General features: G+C 37.9%; 1 protein-coding gene across 10 annotated transcripts in view; it reads right to left on the bottom strand.

Annotated features, from left to right (window-relative positions):
- robo2 (roundabout, axon guidance receptor, homolog 2 (Drosophila)) overlaps positions 1-26,550 on the bottom strand; it is a 495,378-nt gene that overhangs the window by 6,194 nt on the left and 462,634 nt on the right. For 7 of the 10 annotated variants that reach the window (XM_053239624.1, XM_034310667.2, XM_053239623.1 and 4 more), the window contains 6 exons: positions 24,980-25,107; positions 21,433-21,708; positions 19,946-20,071; positions 9,621-9,780; positions 7,889-8,152; positions 6,001-6,224 (listed from right to left, as the gene is read on the bottom strand). In XM_053239624.1, the coding sequence (XP_053095599.1) occupies positions 6,001-6,224; positions 7,889-8,152; positions 9,621-9,780; positions 19,946-20,071; positions 21,433-21,708; positions 24,980-25,107 (1,178 nt within the window). The remainder of the gene's footprint in view (positions 1-6,000; positions 6,225-7,888; positions 8,153-9,620; positions 9,781-19,945; positions 20,072-21,432; positions 21,709-24,979; positions 25,108-26,550) is intronic. The other 3 variants (XM_053239626.1, XM_053239627.1, XM_053239621.1) reach the window with 2 other exon arrangements.

The raw sequence follows: 26,550 nt of genomic DNA, 5'->3' as shown, positions 1-26,550 counted from the left end.
TTATAGTTACATTTACTAGCTGTGGAACAAGTTAGCTCCTGCTGTCACTTACGTTATAGCAGCTACAAACAGTCATTCCCTCACCTTTTAACAAGACAAAAAAACACAGCTTGTTACATTACCAAGAAACCGTAAAGCTTAAATTCCGCCATCCGGAAGACTTTCCCAAATCACTGTTACGGCGCTGACACTGGAGACTCCTTCCACAAATGTTAAATAAACATCTCTTTACAGAAAACTTCACCATATCAACGATTATATGTTTAAATTTGTTAAATAACAGCATGTTTCTGCGAATGAGCTATCACTATAGAAATGAGTTAGGGTCCTGGATACCATTTGGCATTCGCTAATAATTTGCATATTGGACTCGATCGTTCAGTGTTTCTTTTTTTTTGTGACATCACAAACCAAGCCTCTGATTTAAAGGTAAAAAAATAAAGTAAATTAGTGATGTTGTGAAAAAGCTAATTCGTGATGAGGTAACCATACAGTATATACAGTATATCATTATTTAAAATAAGTATAAACGTGTCTTTCAAAGGAACAATGCCATGTGGAAAACATTTTGCCAAATGTTTGAACTATTCAGAAGCAGTGCTTTTACATCCCAACGATGCATGGTTAATATTCTGGGCTCGGCTAAGCCATGTTATCTGGGTCATAAAAGCCATCCAGCACCCTGCTGCCACTAAAGCTGATTTATACCAGCTCTTGCCCCTCATATGCATATCGTTAAGCATCGTAATTATTCCCCTTGACGAGCCGACGTATCTGGTCGCCTTTGAGTCATGTGACCGCGTTTATGAGAGCATGGTCAACCACGCCGGTTTGGGAGTGAGCTCACTGCAAACGTTACAAAGCTCATAAAGCACAGTCGCTGATAAAATACTTAAATGAAGCCGACCACATTCATGGCCGCTTGTGCAAATCTACTCTTTACCTTTAGAGGTAAAGCAGTACCTGACTTTAATCACTAAATGATAAGTTATATGTTCTTGTAATGTTAGCGTTACAGAGAACCTTTATGAGCTCCCCCAGAAGACAAAACAAAGATCCCTTTAATATATAGAATAACAGTAATGTACCATGGTGAAACCATAGTGCAGTGCAGTATAGTAGAACTATAGCAAAACTATAGCATAGTACAATATAGTAGAATTATAATGCACCATAGTAAAACCATTGTATAGTACAATAGAGTAGAACTATAGGGTTCCATAGTAAAGCAATAGTACAGAACAATATAATAGAACCAAAGTGTATCATATTGAAACCATAGTATAGTACAGTACAATCTGGTATAGTAAAACCATTATATAGCATAGTATAACAGGAGCATTGCACACCATAATAAAACTATAGTATAGTACAATAGAGCAGAACGATACTGTACCACACTAAAGCCATAGTATAATGCAATACAGAAGAATTATTATTGTGTACTATAGTAAAACCATTATATAGTGTAGTACAAGAGAAGTATTACATGTCATAATAAAACTATAGTATAGTACAATATAGTAGAACCATACTGTCCCATACTAAAGCCATAGTGTAGTACAATATAGTAAAACCATACTGTACGACAGTAACACCATAGTATAGTGTAATATAGCAGAACCATAGTGTACCACAGTAAAACCATAGTGTAGTGTAATATAGTAAAACCATAGTATAATGTAATTACTAGAACTACTGTTGTACCACAACTATAGCATTCCAAAGCCTAACATAATATAAACATCAAGTATAATAGTAAAACTACAGCGTTCTGTAATAAACAATAAAGTAACGAAAAACCCATAGCATACTATAATATAGCCGTAGTATGTCAATCATATTATACCATAGTAAAATCACAGTATACTATATTATGAGCACAGCGTAGCATGGTAAAACTATAGTGTTCTGTAGTAAACATTAGACTACCATAAAGCCATAAAGCCCTGGTAAATCATACTGTACCATAGAAAAACACAGTATTCTGTAGTAAATAACAGGGTAGCACAAAGCCATAGTAAACTATAGAGAACTAGCTCTACTCTGGGTTCCCCCAGAGGAACAATTTGAACCTCTTTTTCTAAGTGTTTTGTTTATCCATACACACATTTGTGCCTTTTTTTTCCCAGCAGAAGGATGTTTTCAACACCTCTGTTCGAAAAAAAAAAGTAGTGATCTCTTTCTCTCTTTCTCCGTCTGTCAGGAGAGCTGGGAGTGAGGCAGCCTGGTGTAGAGATAAAGGGAAATAGTGGTGTTTGCAGAGTAACACAGTGGCAGGGAGATGCAGTAGATTAGGTCGAGGCCTTCACCTTCTATTCCCCTAAATATATCAGCACAGAGAGGTGTCAAAGCCAGCAAAACTACCTCTCCATCACGCCACAGAGAAAAGTGCATCTCATAGCTCGGGCAAGCCTATCTCCAGCTCAAGTTCCCAATTTCTCTGTCTTTTTTTCTATCCTTTCATATAGTGCTCACTCTTTCTTTTATAGTTCCTAACCTTCTCTCTCTTCACCTTACCCACTGCTTCATTCTGCTTTTCATTTTTCATAAATCTGATACCTGCACTCTGATCTTGTGAGGTGTTCCCTGAAATCAAATACCTCACCCATAAGGGTAACAGTCCGGAAAATTACATACACCAAAGGCCGGAAAAAGAGCATGAAATGTGTCAGCCATTTTGACAAAACATACACTACTATATATCCCAAGCCATCATGTTTTTAAACGTCCTCTTTTCTGTGATCATAGAAGAGGAGACTCTCTGTTTCCAGTCCCCCCGATGTCATACCCTTCACATGTCCGCTATGACAGACGGCTCATAAAACCTTTTCAATGCGTTGTAAAAATGGAAATGACCCTTTCTGGATGGAATGGGGAAAATAGCTGAACGTGAGACTTATTCCAAATTTTTCTGGGTGGCAATGTAAATGTAGTGCAGTTCCAGTTCCTCTTACTCTTTCTTTCTGTTAATTTCTCTCTCTCTCTCTCTCTCTCTCTCTCTCTCTCTCGTACACATTTTCATTACTTTCCTGTTTTTTCTCTCTTCCCAATTTCATGGCCTTTTTTAAAATTCATGGACTTTTCTTATCTATTCTCAATTAATTTTAATTCAGTAATGTTTGGCCCTGAACAACTTCCTGAACAAAACTCAATTTAAATTGTATATGCTCATTTTCAAGAAGGAATGAGGTGTATTTTGGCAGGGTTTGATGGCCTTCCTTCCTCCAAACACACACAAATATGGTAAAGTATTGATTTGTCAAGCGAACCCATGAGAAATATGTATGGTTTCACACAAGAGCGATGTTGTTGAATTTCATTCAATATCATATAAAAATAAGCAACGATACAAACTCTAATCCAGCCCCTAACCCTAATCTCAACCTTCATAACTTTTCAAATGATTTTCAAATGATGTGAATTGTTACAAATCTGCAAGTGAAAAAAAAACCATTTGTATGTCAAATTATACATCTACATGCTACATGTAAGTAAATAAGCATAAACATTTGTAAATACTGTTCTGGTAAATATTGCTAATGCAACCATAAAGCGATAAGATGAAATTTGTTGCTTTTAGATTAGGGATCATTGGCAAGCTGTTATTTCCATTGTTTTATCTCTGACCTGCATGTGGGTTTGAGCTGTAATTTGATCAGCGGTTGGATAAGGGCGCTGTGATCTCCCTCACAGAAGGAGCTGGTGCATAATGGACTTTATTTTTCTGCCTGATTATGAAGGTCAGTTGGATTTTTCTCTTTGTCCCAATTCATGCTGGAGTCCAGCTAGGGATTGCGCTGAATTAAACTACTTGAAATGGGGAAAAGATCACTGAGATAAAAAACAAATTAAACAGTTACGCCTCTAGTGGAGTAAGACTGTGAGCTGTACTTATCATCTTCCACATTTACAACAAGATGAGTATGTACGCATGAATATGATTTTACAAACAAGTACCATAAAAATATTCTATTATAGCCTAGAATAGTATAGTATAACCATAGAGTTCCATGGTACAGCATAGTATAACCATGATGTACTAATATGAAAATCACAGTATACTACAGTATGCTCATACTGTACCGGAGTACTACCATAGTGTTCCATTGTAAACCAGAGTGGTACTATAAAAAATGTAGTATAGTGTACTATAACCATAGAGTTCCATCTTATAGAGTATAGTATACCCATAGTGTTCAATAGTATTCCACAGAGTTGCATAGTATAGTTTAGCATAATCACGGTGTACCAAATTAAAATCACAGTATCCTTAAGTATGATCACAGTGTTCCATAGTAAAAGCAGAATATTCTGTAGTAAACCATAAAATGTAATAAAACCATAGTGTACTATAGTATGAGCAGTGTTCCACTGTAGTATAGCATAACTGTAAAGTTCCATGGGATAGTATAGAATAACCATGATGTGCCATAGTAAAATCACAGTATACAAAAGTATGCTCATACTGTACCAGAGTACTACAGTACCATGATGTTCCATTGTAAACCAGAGTGGTACAACAAAAACCATAGTATAGTGTAGTATATCTATAGAGTCCCATAATATATAGCATAGTGTAACCATGATGTACCATAGTAAAATCACAGTATACTAAAGTATGATCATACTGTACCAGAGTTATACCACAGTGTTCAACTGCAAACCATGGAGTACCATAAAAATACATAATATTATAGTATAACCATAGTGTTCTGTCATAAACCATATCAATATCATATTATACTATACTACACTACACTACACCACATCACAACACATCACACTACACTAGACTATACTGTACTGTTCTGTACTGTACCATAGCATACCATACCACTTCATATCATATTATACTATACTACACTATACTACACCACATCACAACACATCACACTACACTATACTATACTGTACTGTTCTGTACTGTACCATAGCATACCATACCACTTCATATCATATTATACTATACTACACTACACTACACCACATCACAACACACCACACTACACTAGACTATACTGTACTGTTCTGTACTGTACCATAGCATACCATACCACTTCATATCATATTATACTATACTACACTATACTACACCACATCACATCACACCACACTACACTAGACTATACTGTACTGTTCTATACTGTACCATAGCATACCATACCACTTCATATCATATTATACTATACTACACTATACTACACCACATCACACCACACTACACCACACCACACCACACTAGACTATACTGTACTGTTCTGTACTGTACCATAGCATACCATATCATTTCATATCATACTATACTATACTACACTATACTGTACCACATCACACCACATTGCACTACACTATACTGTTCTGTACTGTACCATAGCATACCAAACCATTTCATATCATATTATACTATACTACACTATACTACACCACATCACACCACACTACACTACACTATACTGTACTGTTCTGTACTGTACCATAGCATACCATACCATACTACACTATACTGTACCAAATCACACCACATTGCACTACACTATACTGTTCTGTACTGTACCATAGCATACCAAACCATTTCATATCATATTATACTATACTACACTATACTACACCACATCACACCACACTACACTACACTATACTGTACTGTTCTGTACTGTACCATACCATACCATACCATACTACACTATACTGTACCAAATCACACCACATTGCTCTATACTATACTGTACTGTACTGTTCTGTACTGTACTGTACCATAGAATACCATTTCATATCATACTCTATTATGCTATGGGGCACGGTGGTTATACTGTAGAATACTGTGATTTTTACGGCACTCTATGGTTTAGGTCTGCAAAATAATATAAAAGTGGACATGCTAAAAAACGGTTGTTATATACTGCTGTGTAAACATTACGGGTTTACTTCCTTAAATATTACAGATGTCTTGAAAATCTTTCTGCATGATGGCACCATGGAGCAGGCGGAGAACCTCACCTGTGACCGAGCTGTCCAAGTTGTCCATGCTGGATCCTGGTGTGTGTTCGATGCCCCGGAGCGGCGGTGGTGACATCTCATAACCTTCATCTTCCTCCTCCTCCTCATCATCATCTTCGTCTTCGTCAGGGAGGTCAGTCTCAATGTCGGACATGAGGGTGCTGGACATGTAGCCCACGGGAGGAGCAGGGGCTTGAGGAGGATACGGGCCTCCCTGCATGTGCCTGCGGAAAATTAAACACATCAGCAAACACACACACACACACACACACACACACACACACACACACATCAAGCCAAGCCCAGACATTTCCATATTTGAGTGGGGCTCAGACAGGATGTCAGCCAGAGACAAAAGGTGTCAAGAGACGCAGCGAAATGAATGGGAAACATGTAGAGGAGGAGGTATCTGTCACGGCAAATTTGCAATTCCTGGAACACTCCACGTCAAGCATCAGATGAATTGGGACAATTCGGCTAATTCAACACTGCTGCGTTTTGCATGCTAACACAATGACCCTGCTAATTGCAGCTGAGGAGGACACAATACCGAGCTCCACAGGCATGTTAGCACCGTGGCTGTCACCTCCTAAACAGCCAGGTCCGCTGACAGGCCCAGTGCGTGCGTGTTAGTGTGTACGTGAGTGTCAATGTGAGCATCTTTGATGTGGCTATGCCTGGATTTGGATATAATAACGGGCTCTTCCCTGTTGTCAAAGATTTACTTGAAGCAACATAGTCATTACTCAAGTAACATGACATTTCCGTCTTGACAAGTGGAGCTTATTCCCCGTGAGGGAGTGCAGAAATGAACATGTGCCAGTTTTCATGACTGAGGGACAGGATGAAGCATGTGGCTCATTTGCTTTGCATGAAAGCCATAAAAAAGGAATAGTTTATATGCTCACGCTGACATGCACCAGCGAACGACTTTAAATAGGGCTTTAGCATTAATTCCAGCCCTCTGATTTTTTTTCTCCAGGTCTAAAGAGAAAGTTTGGAAAATTAGCCAGAGGATTGGGATTAATTGTTTTTGCCAGGAAGTTAAATGTTGTGGTCATGCGGCTGAGAGCGGTCTATATTTATACATCTAAAGAACTTTTCTTGGTATAAATTACAGTCTGGACCTTTGCATTGAGTTCATATTTCATTTCAATGCGCTATGCCAGTACTGCACATGGAGGAAAAGAAAAATGAAAGAAATGAAAGAAGGAAAGAAAGAAGGAGAGAGAATGCACTATTCATTTTATTCACTATTCATATTCATTAATAAAATGAATGAAGTAAGAAAGAAACAAAAAGGGAGAGAAATGAAATAAGGAAAGAAATGAAAGATGGAAAAAGAAGAATAATCAAAAGAAGTAAGTGAAGGAAAGAAAAGAAAGAAGGAAAGAAAAGAAGGAGTGAAAATGAAAGAAGAAAAACAAAAAAAGAAAAGGAAATGAATATAGTACAGAAAGAAGAACAGAAACAAAAGAAGGAAAGAGATGAAATAAGGAAAGAAAGGAAAGAAGGGAAAAAAGTAGGAAAGAATTAAGAAAAGAATGAAAGAACACAGTAAAGAAAATAAATAAAAAAGGAAAGAATGATGGAAAGAAAAAAAACTAAAGAAGGGTAAAAACTATGCAGGAAAGAAAGAAAGAAAGAAAGAAAGAAAGAAAGAAAGAAAGAAAAGGAGGAAACAAATGATAGAAAAAATGGAAAGAAATGAAAGGATGAATACAAAGATGATGAGGGCTGTTTTATACACTTTTTTCTGTAAATACTTCAGACTGAAATGATACCGTATAAAATTCCCATATATTAATAATTTTCTGTAAAATCAGCCGTTGTCAAACGTAAGAAGGGAAAAAACCCGACACATCCCGTGACAGTCTTTACTCCTCACCATGTCTGCTTGGCCATGTCCAGCTGGTACTGCCGAGCGAGCTCATCCAGATGTGCGTGCAGCATGGGCTGCGTCTCGTCTCGAGGGGACGGAGTCAACGTGGCCGTGGACTGCTTCCCGAAGGACATGGCTGCCGGAGACGATGCCACACCGCGGACGGGTGGAGTTGGCACACGCTCCTCCTCTTCCTCCAGCTCATCCTCCACTCCCTGGTGCAGGTACGTCTGCACGGGCAGAGGGTGTCCCCAACCATCACTGTCATAGCTACGGCACAGAAAAAGACACACAGAGGGACAGAGACTGAGTGAAAGAGTGATGTTAAAAGGAAAAAAATAAACAGTCCTAACAGCCATGAAGATCCATGAAGCCATGAAGAATGGTTTAATTTCAGCCCTATTTGGATCTATGTCTATATCTATCTAACTATCTATCTATCTATCAATATATATATATATATATATATATATATATATATATATATATATATATATATATATATATATATATATATATATATATATATATATATATATATATCTCCCCAAAAAAGACTGAGAAAAACAAAGAAAAAAATGCCTACATTTTCCTATTACTGTTATTATTATTATTATTATTATTATTATTATTATTATTATTATTAGTAGTAGTAGTAGTAGCACTATTAGCCTTATTAGCACCCTTATTAGCCTTCCATCTCTCCTTTTTTTGCACTGTGCTAATTTATTGTATCTAAGTTTGTCTGTGAATGTTTTTTTACGACTACTTTAACGCTGTAATTTCCCTCGGAATCAATAAGGTTCCTCCCTTCCTATCTTTTTGACTTGTATTTGGGGTGGGAATGTTGTTGAAACCTGGCAACCCACCACACAAGCTTCGCTGTTTTTTTTAACGTTCAACAGTAAAATAAAAAATTTTGGCTCCTCATGTTGCATTACAAAGGCTGATATTTTCATATTACAAGAGAGTCCATGCCATTTAGAGTTATTTTTTCCATCGCAGCAGAACGAGTGCATCCTGCCTTTCCCAACACTCAGCTCCTACACGCTGCACTAATACACATCATAAAGCCAGTGCTCATTAAAAGAATTTGTCAGTGTACAGCCCAGAGGACATAACAGTTTTAATCTGAAGCCGTTAAAGACACGACTGAGATTTACAGTGCAGAAGAGTCCTCATTTGCCAGATAGCCTATTAAGCTAGATGACTCTCTGAGATGGAAATTAATGGGGTTGAAAGGCAAGCACACCTCTCAAGCAAGAGGCTTAAGTGGTAAAACCACCCTGATGTTTCTGAGTGCTACTCAGACACCCACTTCTCTTAACGCAACAGGATGGAATCAAGACATAAGATGAGTTTCTGTTAAAACGTTACGCAATTTTAAGACGAATCTTGGCAAAAGAAAATGTAAAAATAGCTAAAAAATCATGATGATGACAAGTGAGGGAGAAAAGACTACAATACCCAAAGTGCATGGCTGTTATAAACGCTGACTTATTATTGGCACCCTTGCAGGGGTGCCAATAATTGTGAGACATGAGTTTGTTGATGAGTTGTTTTTTTTTTCCCTAGAATAAATTTACTCCAATTGCAGTTCATGTGTGATGAAGGGAATTAACAACATATTTTTGTAAGCCTTTTTAACACATTTTGACCAAGGGCGCCAATAATTCTGGAGACAGCTGTATCTGTATGTTAATAAAGATAAAAGAGGAGGTTTCTCGGTCAGTCCTACCCTCCTCCTTCATGGTGCTCGGTGCTGTAGTGCTCCAGCTCTGTGCCTGGTAGAGGATGGATAGGAGGAGGTGGTAATGGGACGTTTGCCCAGTTGGAGCCGTTGGTCTTTGTGGATTTGGCTCCTACTTTGGTCTTTTTCTTCTTCCCTCCTTTTCCACCTAAAAACAAAACAGAAAAAAAAAAACAAAATGGAAGAATAAAACATGATCAGACGATCTGCATGTGCTTGTGCTCTGTCAGAGCTTCACACACTTCTCCAATCCCCAGGGCTAATTCAAATTTCACTATCTCGTGACACCTGAAATATTTTTTCTCTCTTTCAGTTTATCTCACTCAGAGTTTATCTGCACTTCAAGGCACCAGCTTTCTGTCACAACAGCACTCCTGAGGCTTGGGCATGAAAAAGAGGCTTCAGAGCGACTGATTGAACTCAGAGGTTTATAAAGAATAGACAGGCGGAGAGACAAAGAGACAAATGGCTGCACAGCATCCTGTCCTCCTCTCCTCTGTCAATACCTCCCATGAAAGGAGGGTGAAATATGTCTGCCTTCTGCACATCAGCTCAGGCTGTAGCTCTAATGGAAGCATGTGGCAGTTTATTTCATTTCTGTTGCCTTCAAAACATGACAAGACCAAGCAGAAAGAAAGAAAGGAAAGGAAAGGAAAAGAAAAGAGTGCAGCACAGAGACTGACAAACAACTCCACTTTTAAGACAGTGCTTCATAACTGAATTTCATCACTTACACTGTACATGGCATATAAAAGGAATAAAACACTCTGTACTGTGATTTTACAAAAAATGAATCAGTGATTTGCCAATGATTAAAATTTTTATTTATTTATTAAAGAATGACACATTATTTTTGTGGAACATCAACAACAAAAAAAACGCAGGTTGTCATGTTACTGAGAAGCCAGAAAGCGTAAACTCCTCTGTCTTAAAGATGTCAGAAAACTTAAAGTTACAGCTTTGCCTCTAGCACTGGAGACTCCTTCCATAAATACAAAATAAAAGTCATTTTGTAGTCTGTAGTAGTGAAGAAAATTCTAAACAATTCTAAGTATCAAGAAGGCGTTCAATTGCAAGTGAATGCAACTCAAATTCAAAATGATTTTTGAATATAAGTGACCATGTAGGACTGATAGGTTTCACCTGAACCAGTGTGGAGCTTAGAAACACTATTTAAATAAAATAAAGGATAATAAAATACATACTGTGCACCATTTTGCAAATAGTTAGTGTAAAGTAGAAGTGACATACTGTATATAATTGCTCAGTTGCTCAGATTACACTTCAGATTCAATCCTTGCTCGAGACTCCAGGACCAAGTGTGAAAATGTTTAAAATATTAGCGTAGTGTAGTTCTTTTCAGATTATAGCACACATACACACTCAGAGAACTGAAGTTATTAGAGCTAAGTGTGTATTCTTTTTCATAGCTCTGTAAACACACACACACACACACACACACACACACACACACAAAACACTCGAGATGAGACTGGAATGCGTTAATAGGTGATCCTAGCTGCGCTTCAGCTTGGTATTCATATCCTATACATGGTCATGTGACTCCAACTGAGAATTTGTCATAATTTAATCATATAAGATTTAACTATTTTTTTTACAATGATTATTTTGGCTAGTCAGCTAACTGGAGAAATGCCAGATGCAAAAAGTGCACAAGCTCTTCATCTGTCCTTTTCTCACACCTTCTCAGCTGAACTTCAGAGTAAATGATTTTTTTAGATGAACACTTGTGCTGCTAGTTCTTGTGTTTTGCTACAGCAATGACATACTGTTTCGCAACAACCCGTCAAGACATCGTTAAAAATAATGTGCGCGCTGGTCATTTCAAGACAGATGTACGTCCACAGTAATGACACACACGACAGGCCAAACACAAATGCGAACCGTCAAGGCAGAAAAGATCAGAACTGAGAAATACAGCTTTTAATGTGAACGTCTGGATATCTGGCCTCGGTGCTGCAGAGGTGGCAGGATTGATTAGGTGAAATGATTAACGTGTTACACATGACCGCTTAACTCTGCATGTTTCTCCTCCCGTGGCTCTAGTCGAGCGTAAAATAGCTTTCCCTGACGTAGCCAAATCCAAAAGCAGCACGTGCATGGAGCTGGAATCTGTCATCTTCTGCCTTTCGTCTTGCAAGCGATCTATATTTGCTCTCAGTGGCTAAAAATGTTTGCTTTCGGGCGGCGCTGCATGCTGCGGTTTCCACCCAGACATTTCATACTACGCCAGAACACTGGCTATAAATTAACTCCTCGAAAAAAAAAAAAATCTTCAATGAACGGCTTTTGATTTCTATTCAAAACTTTAGATGTTTCTATAAGTCATTCCATGATGATGGGGGATTTACTGTATTCAGATCTCACCAGGAGTGGAAAATACTCGAGTAATTGTACTCTGTCTCTGTATTATTTAGGTTTATTTATACTTTACATACATATTTCTGAAATCGAAAACTCTTACTTACATTTTCCAAGGATAAACATTACTTTTCCCTTCTTACATTTTTATTAGACCTTAATAAAAGTACTTGTTACACATCTCTTCTTCTCTCATCTCACCAATGACTGTACTCTATACATCAGTCATACGTATTTCAGCTTCAAGAATCCAATCAAGTTCCTTACTGAAGAAAAAACTATCAATATTATGCCAATTCGCCATGTGCCGTGATTTCTCATGCTCCACAGTGTAGTTAGCTTTATAGCTATCCGTGTGCATTTGAATATGGTTAAGCCACAGTGTTGATCTTGAGGATGAGCATCTTGGCTCTACTTCAGTAAAATGTTTCAATATACTGGAGTTAGCAAAGACTCGTATAAAATACGGTATCTCTTTTACCTCCCTGAAAGGCATAAACTCCATCTATAGGAATACCAAGGGAGGTTTCACTAACTTGCTAACATTAACTGGCATGTTTTCTTTGCTAATGCTAGGTTAGACTAGCATCAGTTCCTATATAGTAGCTATAAATGTAACTGGCTAGGCAGCAAGTCAGATACTAACGGCAAATATCGTTTTATTTACATGACATTTTATTTCTGATTAATTCATGAGAAAACTATGTAGCGTTACTCATGCACCTTCAAAGACCTTTAAAGTACTCAAAAATTTAAATAATAAAAAAAAGTTAAAAAATACCTCAAATGTCTTGAGATATTTTCTTGCCCTGTTGCTGTTAACTTATAAAATTGTTTTTTAAAAAAAAGGGACATCCAATCAAATTCACATCAATATCTAATAAAAGTGCGCACAACTGTGCTAATTGGTCTTTGAGCTAGCATTCTCCTTTGCTGGATTTTGCTCTTTTTTTGCTCTCCCATGTTCCCATGCCACCTTATTAATGTAAACAGGCTTATTAAAAATTAGCTCACCAAATTCTAGGTTTCTCGGAGTTTGCAGAATACTTAATAAATATTTTAACAAGATTTTTAAAAAAATCATTGTCTAGATTATTAATTTCTGATCAAATAAAATATTTACATTTCCTCTTGAATACTTGAGTACGTTTAAATGTAGCTACTTTTTGACTTTCACTCAACAGCAATGCAAAACATGACATCTCAAATAGTCAAATTTATCTAATTTTTAAACATTTTTTCTTTATTTCTGAATTTTTGTTCTCATTTTCAAAACTTGAAATGATTAAATGTCTAGAAACCGGGTTAGTACTCATTTATTTGGTTTATTTGTAATCGTATCATAGGAAACAAGCTATTTTTATTTGCTAACTTTTTCGTAGATGTTCAGCACTTCTATTTTTGGCTTTCCACTAGATGTTGGAGCGTGGCTGTGGGGATTTGTGTTCATTCAGCTACAAGAGCATTAGTGAGGTCAGGCACTGATGAGGTGAGGAGGTCTGGGGTGCAGTCAGTGTTCCAGTTCATCCCAAAGGTGTTCAGTGGGGTTGAGGTCAGGGCTCTGTGCAGGACACTCGAGTTCTTCCACTCCAACCTTCACACACCATGTCTTCATGGAGCTTGCTTTGTGCACAGGGGCATTGTCATGCTGGAACAGGTTTGGGCCTCTTAGTTCCAGTGAAGGGAAATTGTAATGTTACAGCACACAGAGACATTCTATACAATTGTGTGCTTTCAACTTTGTGGCAACAGTTTGGAGAAGAACCACATATGGGTGTGATGGTCATATCACATACTTTTGGCCATATAGTGTAAGATTTTGACTTTTGCTTAAGTACAGTTTCTCGGTGAGAGGAACAGACAGCGAGAAAGAGATAAAAACTGGAGCAGGTAAAAGCAGATTTGTCATGTAGAGACGTGACGTTTGTGCTGCGCTCTATTAGAGACTAACGCTGTCCGAGAGAGCGGAGTTCCTCGTTGACGGAGAGCTATTGTTCCACAGGCATTCAGGGTTGAGTTGGAGGTGTCAAACGAAGATGAATAAAGCGTTCTAGTAATAAAAAAAATAGCAACAGGCCGGAGGCGCTAGTGGCCACGGCGGAAGAGGAGTGGGGGAAGTAATTGAGTTTCCTAATCGCTCCTCTGGGCGACACTTTGGCTTCGGCCAATAAATGGAGAGATGGCATGATCGCTCAATCACTGCCTCACTTCCTCTGTCCACATCTCTCTCTCTCTCTTTTTTCTCTCTCTCTCTCTGGTGAACATCAATATTGCAAATAGCACACTGCTGAGGAGCTTGGCTCGGTCCTGAAATTACAGCCGATGCTGGCAGGAAGCGAATTAACCGAGAAGCCTTCGATGCCAAACACCAGGCTGCGACTCAAAGGGCTGTGTTTGGAAATGAAGGACGGATCTTTAGTTTGGTGCGAAGTTAAGTTTTATTAGCTGAGTTGAATTGAGATGGAGGCCCTCAGGAGCGATGTGTCAAAACACGAGAGCACCGTGAAAGACTTCATTTGTGCGTCAGAAGCGTTTTAACAGAGAATTTCATGCATTTCAACAAGGAAGGACTCTATAAGAGCAGAACACGCCACATATTCATCCATCCGCTCTATTCAGCAGCTCTGACATCTGAGTTTTCACCTCTCCTTTTATTTCCCTGGCTTTCTCTGTCACTCCTTTCTCTCCTGCTTCTTTCAGCAATCCTTGACTCACACTTTCAAATCCATGGCCTACTTACTGAGTTCCTGTAGAAAAAAAAGTACCTTTGTTGTGTATGAATGCTTACTTGATTTGTTTAGCTAAAATAAGGACAAAATAAAGTAGCTGAGCTGCTAATCTTTTCTTTCTCAGTTCCCTTCTAGCTTCCAGGTATTAACTGTGGCAGAAACTCCAAAATACTGGATAATTATTTGAGCCACAAAGATGCTTTAACTTTTCAGACTAGCAAATTTATACTAATTTGCATGTTGGATAGAAAGTTTGAACAATTCAGGTTACGGTTAGGGTTGGAGCTAGCTTTTGCAGAAATACTGTATCAAGTTTGCGTCCAATCGTGCATCCATAATCGTGCATGTACGTTTATTTTAATTATTTAGCTGAAGGCAGCTCATTGGACCAGAGACTAGCTACTGGGCTAGAGAAATTAGCTCTATAAGGAAACAGTTTTCACAGATTTCAACAGATTTTTTCATTTCTATAGCTATGAACTAATCATTTTCATTTCCATAGCTATGAACTAATCATTACTGGTTACACATTAAACAGTGCAAAAAATTACATCTTAGAGAGTGGAAATAGCTTGAATATTGACAAATGTATCTAGTATTTCCTATTATAAAATTACAGTATAGCAAAATATAGATTATTAAACCTGTTTCTGGACATTTTTACTCATTTTGAGCTTGAAACAGTCTATTGGCAGATCTTTTTGCTAATTTTAAGCATTTATTTCTAAACAGAATCAAAATGATCTGCCAATAGAATAAGAACATTTAAAGCTTGAAATTTGTAAAAATGTCTAGAAATAGAAGTTTAGAAGTTTAATAATCTTATATAAGGCTAATTGTAATCTTATAAGAAATACTAGATAAATTTGACTATATTCAAGATCTTTTCACTTGCCAAGGTAAGTGCTGGACATGTTCGTCACTTATCCAGACCTTTGTTGGGAAGGAATTTTAGGAAACTGGACCTGGAATTTTTAGTTGGATACCCTGGGATACGTTTTCTCCTGGCAGCAGGTGGGATGACGGGTTTTAGCTATTCAGCAGGTACAAACTCTAAAGAACTGGTTGGTTATTTCAGTGTAAAAAAAAAAAAAGAAGATGGGACTTTGACTGAAATGCATTGTAGGTATTAAGATTAAGAAGGCATGATGTATCTATTTAGTACCTTGCTTATAAAAATGTAATCTGCCTGCACAACAGATCTGCAGTTTAAATTTTATTCAGTACTAGTTGTACAGCAACACATCTCCTAATTATATGATGAAGCAAAGGTGAAATATCCTGGGGCAAACAGATGGAGCAGACAGAAGAGTTTCTGCTTCGAGGTTTCTCTCTAACATAACATGCATAACATTAACTTCAAATTGCTGTGGTATAAGAGGAATAAAACACTTTGGGACATCCTGTTGCAGGAAAATAATCAACTTTGGAAGGGGACGGGTTCCTTTTTGATTCTGGATCCTCTCAATGTTTCTTCCTCATGTGGTTTCAGGGAGTTTTCCTCGCCATTATCATTACGGATTTCGATCTTAAATAAAACTGAACTTTCCTGCTTAATACCTAGCATTTTTGTTTAAAAAGGGGAGCTGTGCATTAAATAGTTACCTAAAAGATCATCGAGAACAATTATTTCTCTTTCAAAATATTCATAATTTCTTCAGCCTCTGAGATATGGCCTACTTCTGACATCACTCTGCTCTGCAGTGCCTTTCTTATCGAAATGTAATCCGCCTGCACGACGCATCTGCAATTAAAATTTCATTCGTTACGAGTTTGTAGAGCCACATATCTCCTAATTATTTGAGATAGCAAGGTAAAATGTCCCAGGGCGAACAAATTGAGTGCACGTGTTAGCTCGGGAAACAATCAAGAGCAACTTGCCCTATGGCCTCGCTCTTTGTAAATGCAAATGCATGCCTCAGCTATCCTCTCAATCTTGTAGTTTTCAACCCAGTAGCTCTCTCTCTCTCTCTCTCAGCCATCTGAAACTGAAACAGGGGGAAGAGATATCTTCTCTGCTCAGACTTCCACTGTAAATGGACCAAATTGGTTTTCCTGAGGCACAAGTGCTTTCAATAACGCTGTGTGTAACGATATACAGCACTGCATTTTCTGACTCCTTTCCATCTAATTTCATGTAAGAGCATTTATCTTGAAAATACCACCAAGGCACAAGATAATAACATCATGTACCGTAAAATGGTGCATGTTATTACAAATGTTCAGCTCTGTTTAGTTGACATCATTCATGATCGTAGAATTGATCCAAATTGATTCAGGTTCACATTCTACGATATTTTGATTTGTTTTTATATACTAACAAAGATAAATGCACTTCTTTCTCTCAAGTGGCTGGAATATTTTTCATCTAAATCTACCCCGGAGTCCTAACTGGGGCGTATTCTACAATTCCACAGCATTTAATCTTTGCCATGATTCAAGTCTCTGGCTTGTGGTTTCACTAAATGAGAGAAAGAGATGGAGAGAGGAAGACGAGATGTCATCTCGGGTTCTATACATGACAGTAATAATCATTCAGTACATGAGTTTTATTGTCAGTAGTAAGCGTTGAAGGATGAGAGGGCGGGGAATGAGAATCAGTTTGAGTTTAGTGTGTACGTGTTTCAGATAGCTATTAAAATGTAATTCTCGATTCTGATTGGTCAAAAGGTGTTGACAGAACACACAGAGATGCTACGCGTAAGTGGATTAAAACTGTCCCAGGAAACAAAGTGAAACCGTTGATATGGTGAAGTTTACTGTGAGGAGATGTTATTACACGGATGGAAGGAGTCTCCAGTGTCAGCGCTTTGTAGCAGTCAGAGGCGAAGCTGTAACTTTATGTTCTCGGACATATTCAGAACAGAGGAGTTTATGCTTTTTTTTTGCAGTTTCTTTGTAACATAACAATCTGTTTTTTTTTTATTCCCTTCAACAGAGAGAAAAAAGAGAGGGAACGACGTTTCGTTTATATCGAAATGGCAGTGAAGACCAGTCACCTGACTCATCACATGACCGGTACACTTACTCTTGGTCCTCAGATTATTAACTCAAGCTTTAAATACACACCAGCAGCTTCAGTTCATTGCGAAGTCTTGCTCCTAGATTACCCCTAAGCCTTTTCCTCTGTAACCTGGTTTGTTCCTGTGTGTTTAGTTTCCTGATGTCTACTTTAGTGAGTTAGATGATCGAGTTAGATGAATGTTTGCTAACGCTGTCTCTCAATTCTGGTTCTGTTTTGCCCTTTGGATTTGTGTGCCCCGTAGGTTTTCTAATAAAACCCTTGTCTGCACCTGACAGAAAAAAGGATAGGTTTTTTAAGACACTCGTTAAGGTTAAAGGAAAAAAAAAAAATCTTTCCACCTCCACCAAATGTAGTCGATCAGCCAAGACGAGACTCTTTCGCTGCCTGACATTTCAAGACTTAAGTATTATACGTTTCTCTCTGGGTGAAGGATGATTGAATAATACTAAAGTCATGATTTACTTCTATGCTAATGCAGCTAGCATGTAATAGAAGACTCTGTCTCATGCTAAACCACAAAGATGTGATTTATGACACTGTAACACACCGTAGGACTTGTATTAATGTTTGAGTCAGATAAAGTTCCCTTTCTGTTTAGCTACATTAGCCTCGAAACTTCAGTACAAATCCAAAGAAGCAAACGTAGGACACCACCATGACTGATGGACTCCATTTTGTTTTCCCTGAACATTTTTTAAAATTCAATTCTTTTCTTTGTATTTTTTTAAAGCAGCTCTAAATGAAGCAGTGTGCACGGAGCAGGAGCGTCAGAAGAGAAAGCAGACATCAGTGTTAATACAAACTTTCCTCAGCGCTCGGTTCAATGACGCATGCAGACACTATATCCATCAATGCATTGATTAATGAATCATTCGAACAGTTAGTTAATCAATAAATCACACAGCCAGTCTGTAAATGTCACGTTTTCCATCTTTCCAGAGTCTTTCTTGTGTTAACTGTGTCTTGTCACTGTTTTTTTCCCCAGAGTACTCCACATTTAATACTTATTGATGGAGGAATATGTTTTCACCCCTAAACTCCTTCCTAAGAACAGTAAGAGCCCAGGCTCTACAGCTCTACAGCTTTATCAGTGTTTTTAAACCTGAGTAAAAATCCATCCAGGCCAATCACAGCTCCTATTTTATTCTATTTTATATGATTTATAGTAACTCACAGATTTATAATTAAATCATTACCATCATTAATCTGCTTTATCTGGAACACTATTCTTTATTCCATACTTACTTACTCACTTACTTTCTTTGTTCATTCATTCCTTATTTCTGGCCTTGTTTCCATTCTTTCTTCTTTCCTTCTTTTCTGGTAATACTCACCTACTTCCTCTTTCTTCCTTAATCCCTTTCTTTCCTTTCCCTGCCTTCCTTCCTTCCTTCCTTCCTTATTTACTTAAGTATACACCTACTTCCGTTTCCTTTCTTAATTCCTTCCTTCTTTCCTTCACCCTTCCTTCTTTCCATTCTTCATTCCTTTCTTAATTCCTTCCCTCTTTCTTTGCTTCCTTCAATTCCCTCCTTCTTTCCTTCCACCCTTATGTCCTTCCTTCCTTTTTTCCTTCCTTCCTTACTTCTTTCTTTATTTCTATCATTCCTTACATTTCCTTCTTAATTCCTTCCTTCCTTGTTTACCCATTTCCATACTTAATTACTTTTTTCTCTTCTTTCCTTATTTCCTTCTCCTGCTCTTCCTTAACTTTTTATTTCCTTCCTTCCTTCCATATTTACTCATTTACTCACTCACTCACTCACTCAGTTCCTTCCTTTCTTTCTAAAGTGCTATCCTATCGGTGCTTTCCTATTTACTTACTTACCCACTTCCTTCCTTGTTTCCTCCCTTTTGTCCTTCCCTATTTACTCATTTACTTACTCATTACTCACATACTCGCTTCCATCCCTCCTCCCTTCTCTACTTACTCACTCACTTTTCCTCCCTTCCTAACATTACAAGTTCTCCTACAATGCTAAAGTGAATGTGCTCTATGAAGCTATGCAGCACGCTCCTGCAGTGAGAGTGTGTTCGACTGAGTGTGAGGAGCAGGAAGGACCCGTAGTAAAGGGAGGAGATGATGGAGATGATGGAGATGATGGAGCAGTTAGGATGGAGCTGGAGGAAGGAGGAGGAGGTGGTGACTGTGGATCCGGAACCAGTGAGATACCAACCTGACAGACTGCCGCTCCGCTCTGAGCTATTGTGGGAACTGGTGGTGCTGAAATCCTGTGATTGGTTGTGCGGCATTCTATTACACAATCCGTCAGCCAATCGGTAGTCGGGAATGAAAAGGAGTGCTAGTGGGGTCGAAGGTCAAAAACAGTGGCGTCAGGTGAGAGGCAAGACAAGCACAAGCGCATGCAGAACGTGCAGTTAGAGCGACAGCCCCGTGCTACACACACACACACACACACACACACACAAATACGCAACACTCTACACTTTCAACCTACTTTAAAACTCTATTGCTAGACTTTCTAGAAAACAATGAAATTCATAAAACAAATTCAAGAAATTCATGATACTGAAACAGTTTCCAGATTCCAAACTGAAATGAGGGTCTAGATTAAATAAATCACAAAATTTCATTATGCACAAAAGAAGGAAATGTTTCAAAGAGAAAAATATAATGGAATTATTAAAAAAAAGAAAATTTGCTAAAAATAATATACTAAAATCTTTCATGATCTTTTACAAAACCTTTGTACAGTTGTTCTGCATTTATTTATTTATTTATTTATTTATGTTTGTTTGTTTGTTTGTTTGTTTATTATTCATTAATTTTTTACACTTATTTAAAAAAAAACTGCACCAAAAATATGTAGCTTTAACCTGGATTAAATCCAAGATTATATGTTTACAAACTTTAAAACACCTTTAAAAAATACCCAGGATTACATTTCAACCATAATTTAATCCTGGTACGAACTTTACAGTAAACTGAACTAACTTCAAACCTGTTGCTCCATTGTCATCAAATTGGAATAAAATTTTAATTACAAATGAATTTTACTTCTGCAGCTGATGTGGGTAAAAGTTTGAAACTGGCAATAAATGATATGGAGTGAAAAACAAAAGTATTAAAAGTCTGACTTGCGAGTCCATCATAGTAGAATTAGAATCAATCCCAGGTAATTAAGGCTTTAATTAGAGGTTAAGATTTTAATAGGGTGTTTAAAATGAACTGGTGCAACACAAAGCCTCGATTTGCCGTTGTGTGTGTTTACCGTATTTCCTGCTCTAACGCACCCATGTTGACTCAAGGCTGTTGGTTAATTATCTTAGCTTAATTAGAGGAGCTGTGTTTAAGAAGGAAATAAAATATTAAAAATACATGTAGGACTAGAGACGGGATCTAGTGATTTAGCGAATAAAGGAAAAGGGAAAAAAAACACTTTACTGTAATCTAAAGCCGTTTCTTCCTCAATGGATTTCTAAATGTTCGAGTTATTAGGCATTTGTCACACTTCCAAATGATCACGGATACAAAAGCTAAACTTGAAATTGGAGGTAATCTCCAGAGAGAAAAATTGGCCTCATTTCACAAATTGGCCTCATTACACCAGGCCAAGCTGATTACACACAACACACACACACACACATCTCAACACAAAAAGGAACACACTAACACACTCAGCGCTCTCTCCACCCCACTCACTGTTGTTGCAGGAGTTCTTATCAGGCAGCGAGTAGCCCAGGTTGGCCATTTCCTGTTTGGCCTGCAGCGAGCTCTTCCACTGGGCCTCGGGCAGCTCCACCGCCAGCTCGTGGATGCTGTTGGAGTGAAGGATCTGCGTGGTGGCGTATGGAGTGGCCTGCGATGCCGGGCTCGCGCTGCCAAATCCTGCCTTAGTGGTGAAGTCGATGCTGCTGTAGATGGCGCCGTCAGACATCATAGTACCTGTTTTATCCGTCTGGCCTGCGGGCATGACATCTGGAAAAGAGTGAGAGAGAGAAAGAGAGAGAGAGAGAGAGAGAGAAAGGGGGGTGGGGGGGTGAACAAGATGTAGGAGTGGTAGTGGCTATTGCGATATCTTTGTAACAGATGCCACAGATACAGTAACACTTCACTTTAGGACAGTGTTCATAGAGCTACATAAAACCTGCGTTTATAAAACGTGACTAGTTACTTTAGCCCTTTATAACAAGTAGTGAGAATAAATAGGTGTGAAATAGGTAGTGGGACGTGTGATTACTGATTTCACTGTATAAAAGAACACTTTAATTAATTGCAGTGTTTATAGAGCAACATAAAATCTGCACAAGCCCTTTATGACAAGTGACTAGTTAATTTAACCCTTTATAACAAGCAGTGAGATCTATGAGATGCAGTGGTGATTTCAGTTTTCACAGCAACAGGTAACACTTTACTTAAGGCTGGTGTTCTTAGCGCTACATAAAACCTGCATAAGCCATTTATGACAAGTGACTTACCATATCCAATACATATGACTTTAACTACTTTAACTCTTTATAACAAGTAATGAGATGCAAGGGAGGTAGTGGCACTGGTGACTGGTGACTACCTAAAACCTGCATAAGCTGTTTATGACATGTGAGTCAGAACATACACTGACACTTTACTTTAGCTTTTTATAAAATGTAATAAGACGCAAGATAGGTAGTGGCCCTCGTGATTTTGGTTTTCACAGCATAAAGTTTAACAGTCTACCTAAGGGCAGTGGTCATAGGGCTGTATAAGACCTGCATAAGCTGTTTATGACAAGTAACTCACCATATACAATGACATTCTACTTTAGCCCTTTATAACAAGTAATGAGATGCAAGACAGGTGGCACATGTGATTTCAGATTTCACAGTATAAGGCAGTACTCTGCACTGTATAAGACAACACTAAGGGCTACATAAAACCTGCATAAGCCCTTTATAACATGTGACAAGATGTGGGACAGTTAGTGCTGCTTCTGATTACAGATATAATATATGGCAAAATTGTAGAACAGTGTTAATAGGGCCAAATACCACCTACATAAGTCCTTTGTGACAACTAATCCCAGGGATTATAATGTATCATATAGTAATGTATGCTGTATGACATACTATAAATTACTTTATATAATGCAATATGACTACAAGATTTATATGAAGTGTTGCCTTAGTCTTTATTAAAGTTTATTACATTTAGTTGTAGTCTCGATTTATTACAGCAACGTAAGCCTTTATAAATGTTAATGCAATTAAGGAATGTCAGTCATGAAGGGCTTATGTATGTGTGAGATACCTCTTGCCTTATGAACACCACCCTTATCTGTGATAAATTGTGATATCTGAAATCATAAGTGGCACCACCTGTCTTACCTCTTGTCGCTTCTCACAAAGGGCTTATGTAGGTGTTATGTAGCCCTAAGAATGCTGCTCTTAAGTAAAGTGTTGTGACATACTGTTATAATGCAACGTTATGTCAACAAAAATCTGACAAAAGCAGTCTTTGTGAGTGATGACATCTATTGGAATAAGCTTTTTTAAATATCTATGTAGGTTTATGCTAGGTGTCAACTGTCAGTTGTCATGAAGGGGATATGTAGGTGTTATGTAGCCTTATGAATAACTTAAGTTACAATTATATCCTTATTTCCTTTTAGTTCTTTATTTTTTTTAACCTTTTTCCTTTCCTGGACTGTTTTGATTCGCACTCTGCCCAACACTGCCACTCTGCGTGTGTGTGTGTGTGTACTTGTGCATGCATGTGTGTGTATGTGTGTGTGCACGTGTGTGTGCACATGTGTGTGTGTGTGTGTGTCTGTAAGCCCATTGAAGGGGAGATGATGTACAGTCACGGCGGAAGCGTCTGCATCTGCGCCTCTCAAGCTGCGCCTGTCCTTCACGACTCGCTGCCCATCTTGGGACCATCTTTTCTCTTCCACACTCTCACCACACTCCTCCTTCTCTCTCTCCCCTCTCTCTCTCTATCTCTCTCTGTGCGGAATGATGGAGCGCTCTCCATTACTCTCCGTCTGACAGCACACTGCCGGGTGCCTAGATGGGACTGTCTCAATGCTGTGATGTATAAATGAGTATTCAAACAAAACCAGGCAATATGCATACAGGTATACATCTTACTATCATCATGTCAGTACAGAACATGTTCTGATCCTTTAAATTCCTTTCCAGGATTTAAAGCTGAATGTGCAGGTTGGTCAAAGTGCAATAATTGTCAGTGTTTTCCTGCATCCTTTGAAGAAATATGTGGAAAAAAATGGTTATTGCATCATGAAATACAAGAGCCTATCATGTTCCAGTATGCAAATGAGGGTGATGCAACATTAGTTCTGATATTCGAATATGCAAGTTCCGCTCTGCATATTCATAAAGTGAAAGAGATTTTTTCTGTTATCTATTTAATATCTATCTATCTATCTATCTATCTATCTATCTATCTATCTATCTAATTTTAGTGGAACTGCTAAACTAAGAAGTAAAGCAGTATATACCTCACTTTTTATTCCTTATTATTTATTTGTTTGTTTGTTTTTTTATTTATTCTTCATCCATCCATCCATCCATCTATCCATCCATCTATCTTTTTCATGTGATCGTGTTGACAATGTGATTCAAATATGTTTGATTCAATGTTTGATTAAAGAGTGGTATTTAATTAATCATGCCAAATGTCAGTCAGTAGCTAATCAACAAGTGACCAGATGTGGGGCGGTTAGCAAAACACTGCTGAATTCTGTTTACACAATATAAAATAATGCTACTACCGAATCTATAGGCCTACAGGGCACCTACATAAGCCCTTCATGACAATTACAGAGATGTAGGAGACGTGCTGGGTTTCAAAGTTCTTATTGCTACATAAAACCTGCATAAGCCGTTTATGACAAGCGACTTACCATATACAATACACATTACTTTAAATACTCATACAAGATGTATGAGAGTTAATGCTTCTAATTTTAGATATCTAAGAGGTGGTGGGTTTCGTTGTTCTTAGGGCTACATACAGTGAAACCTGCATTAGCCATTTTTACTATAATATAACCATTTTACCAAAGTGTTTATAGGGCTACATGACACCTACATAAGCTCTTCATAACAATTATGGGTGACTTTTGGGTAACCGTCTGATGTGCTAATGCTGGATTCAGATATGTTTAACTGAAACTGAGTGAGTGATTTGTTATTTGGTTAATCATGCTAACTGCTAGTCAGAGGCTAATCGAGCACATGCAGTAGATCACCTCCACGTCCGAAGTTACCGAGGTCGCTGGGTCCTCCGGAGCTGCTGTTAACAGGCATGCTGGTGGCCGGCCAGGAGTCTGCTAGCCAAGGATAACTCGCCTCACCGGCATTTAGAATACCAGGACGACTGGAGGAGAAAGAGAGAGAGAGAGAGAGAGAGACATCAGCAGATGAAATGAAATCACAATATAGAATCTGTCCTAAACCATATGTTGAAAGAATTTAAAACTAGTGATATTTAGAATATGCTCACACTAAGGTGTATCATAACAGTGTTAGATATTTACCATCAGTTAATCATATAAATCAATAGTCCATTAAAATTGTAATAAATTGATCTCTTGTATTTTTACTTGATATGTGCCTTTTTTGCACTTTTCTGCCCTTCAGGTTCTCAAGTTATAAATTAGCAGCAAACAATAACAAAGCAAAATCTAGCGTAGATTTGAGTAATCTGAATGGAATAAAACACTCAGTGTCATGCTACTACTGGAAAATAATCAATGACAGGATGGTGTGATGAAACAGAGTCACTGTTACCGCACTGAAGATTATTATTTTCCAATAACAGCGCACCCTGAAGTGTTTTATTCCTCTTTTACCACAGCAATTTGCCAAAGATTTTTTCTTTGCTAAATAACAACACGTTTAATCTGTTTATTAGGCTTAGATTACATGGCGCGTCCACCGTACAAGGCCCCGTGAATGAGCTGTTGCTATAGAAACGATAACTTATTAGAACAAGTGCGTTAATATCAACCTGTGATCTGTAAGAGCTGCTGTTATAGAAAATTAATGAACACTTTCTGACCAATCAGAATGAAGAATTCAACAGCACTGTGTCTAAACCTCCTAATACGAGTTAACGAGTTTCACTAGCTTACTAACTAGAAAAATAAGAAATGCTGCTCCAGCTATAATATATTAGCATTGTTGTAAAGTTGTTCAAAAGCATTAAAAAGACCAGACATCACCTCATACAGCGAAACTAAATCTAACATGGACACAGGGAAATAAGAAAAGCTGTGATCTCACTTCCTGTATTTTCAACGTGACAACATGGTGATGGCGTTAAGTTGAAATCATGAAATAACGAATCGACGTCATGATGGGAGTCCACAGGGAGCGCGGATAGAGATGTGAACATATGGCTGAGTTCGAGAGTGTGTGTGTGTGGGTGAGAAGTGACTTATTAAGCTTAAAACATTAATAAGAGCTATCAGTGCTGTGCATGCCTGATGATCTGAGGGAGTACATGCGTGTACTTCTCCTTTTCATCACTCCTTTTATTTCCGTTCACCCCCATCTTATTCAATTTGATGTAATACACATTAGGCATATCAGGATGTCATCTATAATCTGTAGGGCTTTAACTCTATCAGAACAGAGGGATGATAAAAAATAGCTCAGTCAGGGATATTGGACTGGGCTAACAAGCTTCAGTAGGTCATTTTCTTATAATGTAATAAGACAAATATAAATAAAATATAAATATAAAATGTAAATGTATAAATAAAAAAGTGAGCAATCTGTCCTTTCTTGCCCTACTGATTTATTTATTATTATTTAT

This window comes from Pangasianodon hypophthalmus, chromosome 14, assembly GCF_027358585.1.
Source record: "Pangasianodon hypophthalmus isolate fPanHyp1 chromosome 14, fPanHyp1.pri, whole genome shotgun sequence".
Classification (NCBI taxonomy): Eukaryota; Metazoa; Chordata; class Actinopteri; order Siluriformes; family Pangasiidae; genus Pangasianodon; species Pangasianodon hypophthalmus.
The sequence above is the reverse complement of the archived record's forward strand: the minus strand, read 5'-3'. Positions and strand labels throughout refer to the sequence as shown.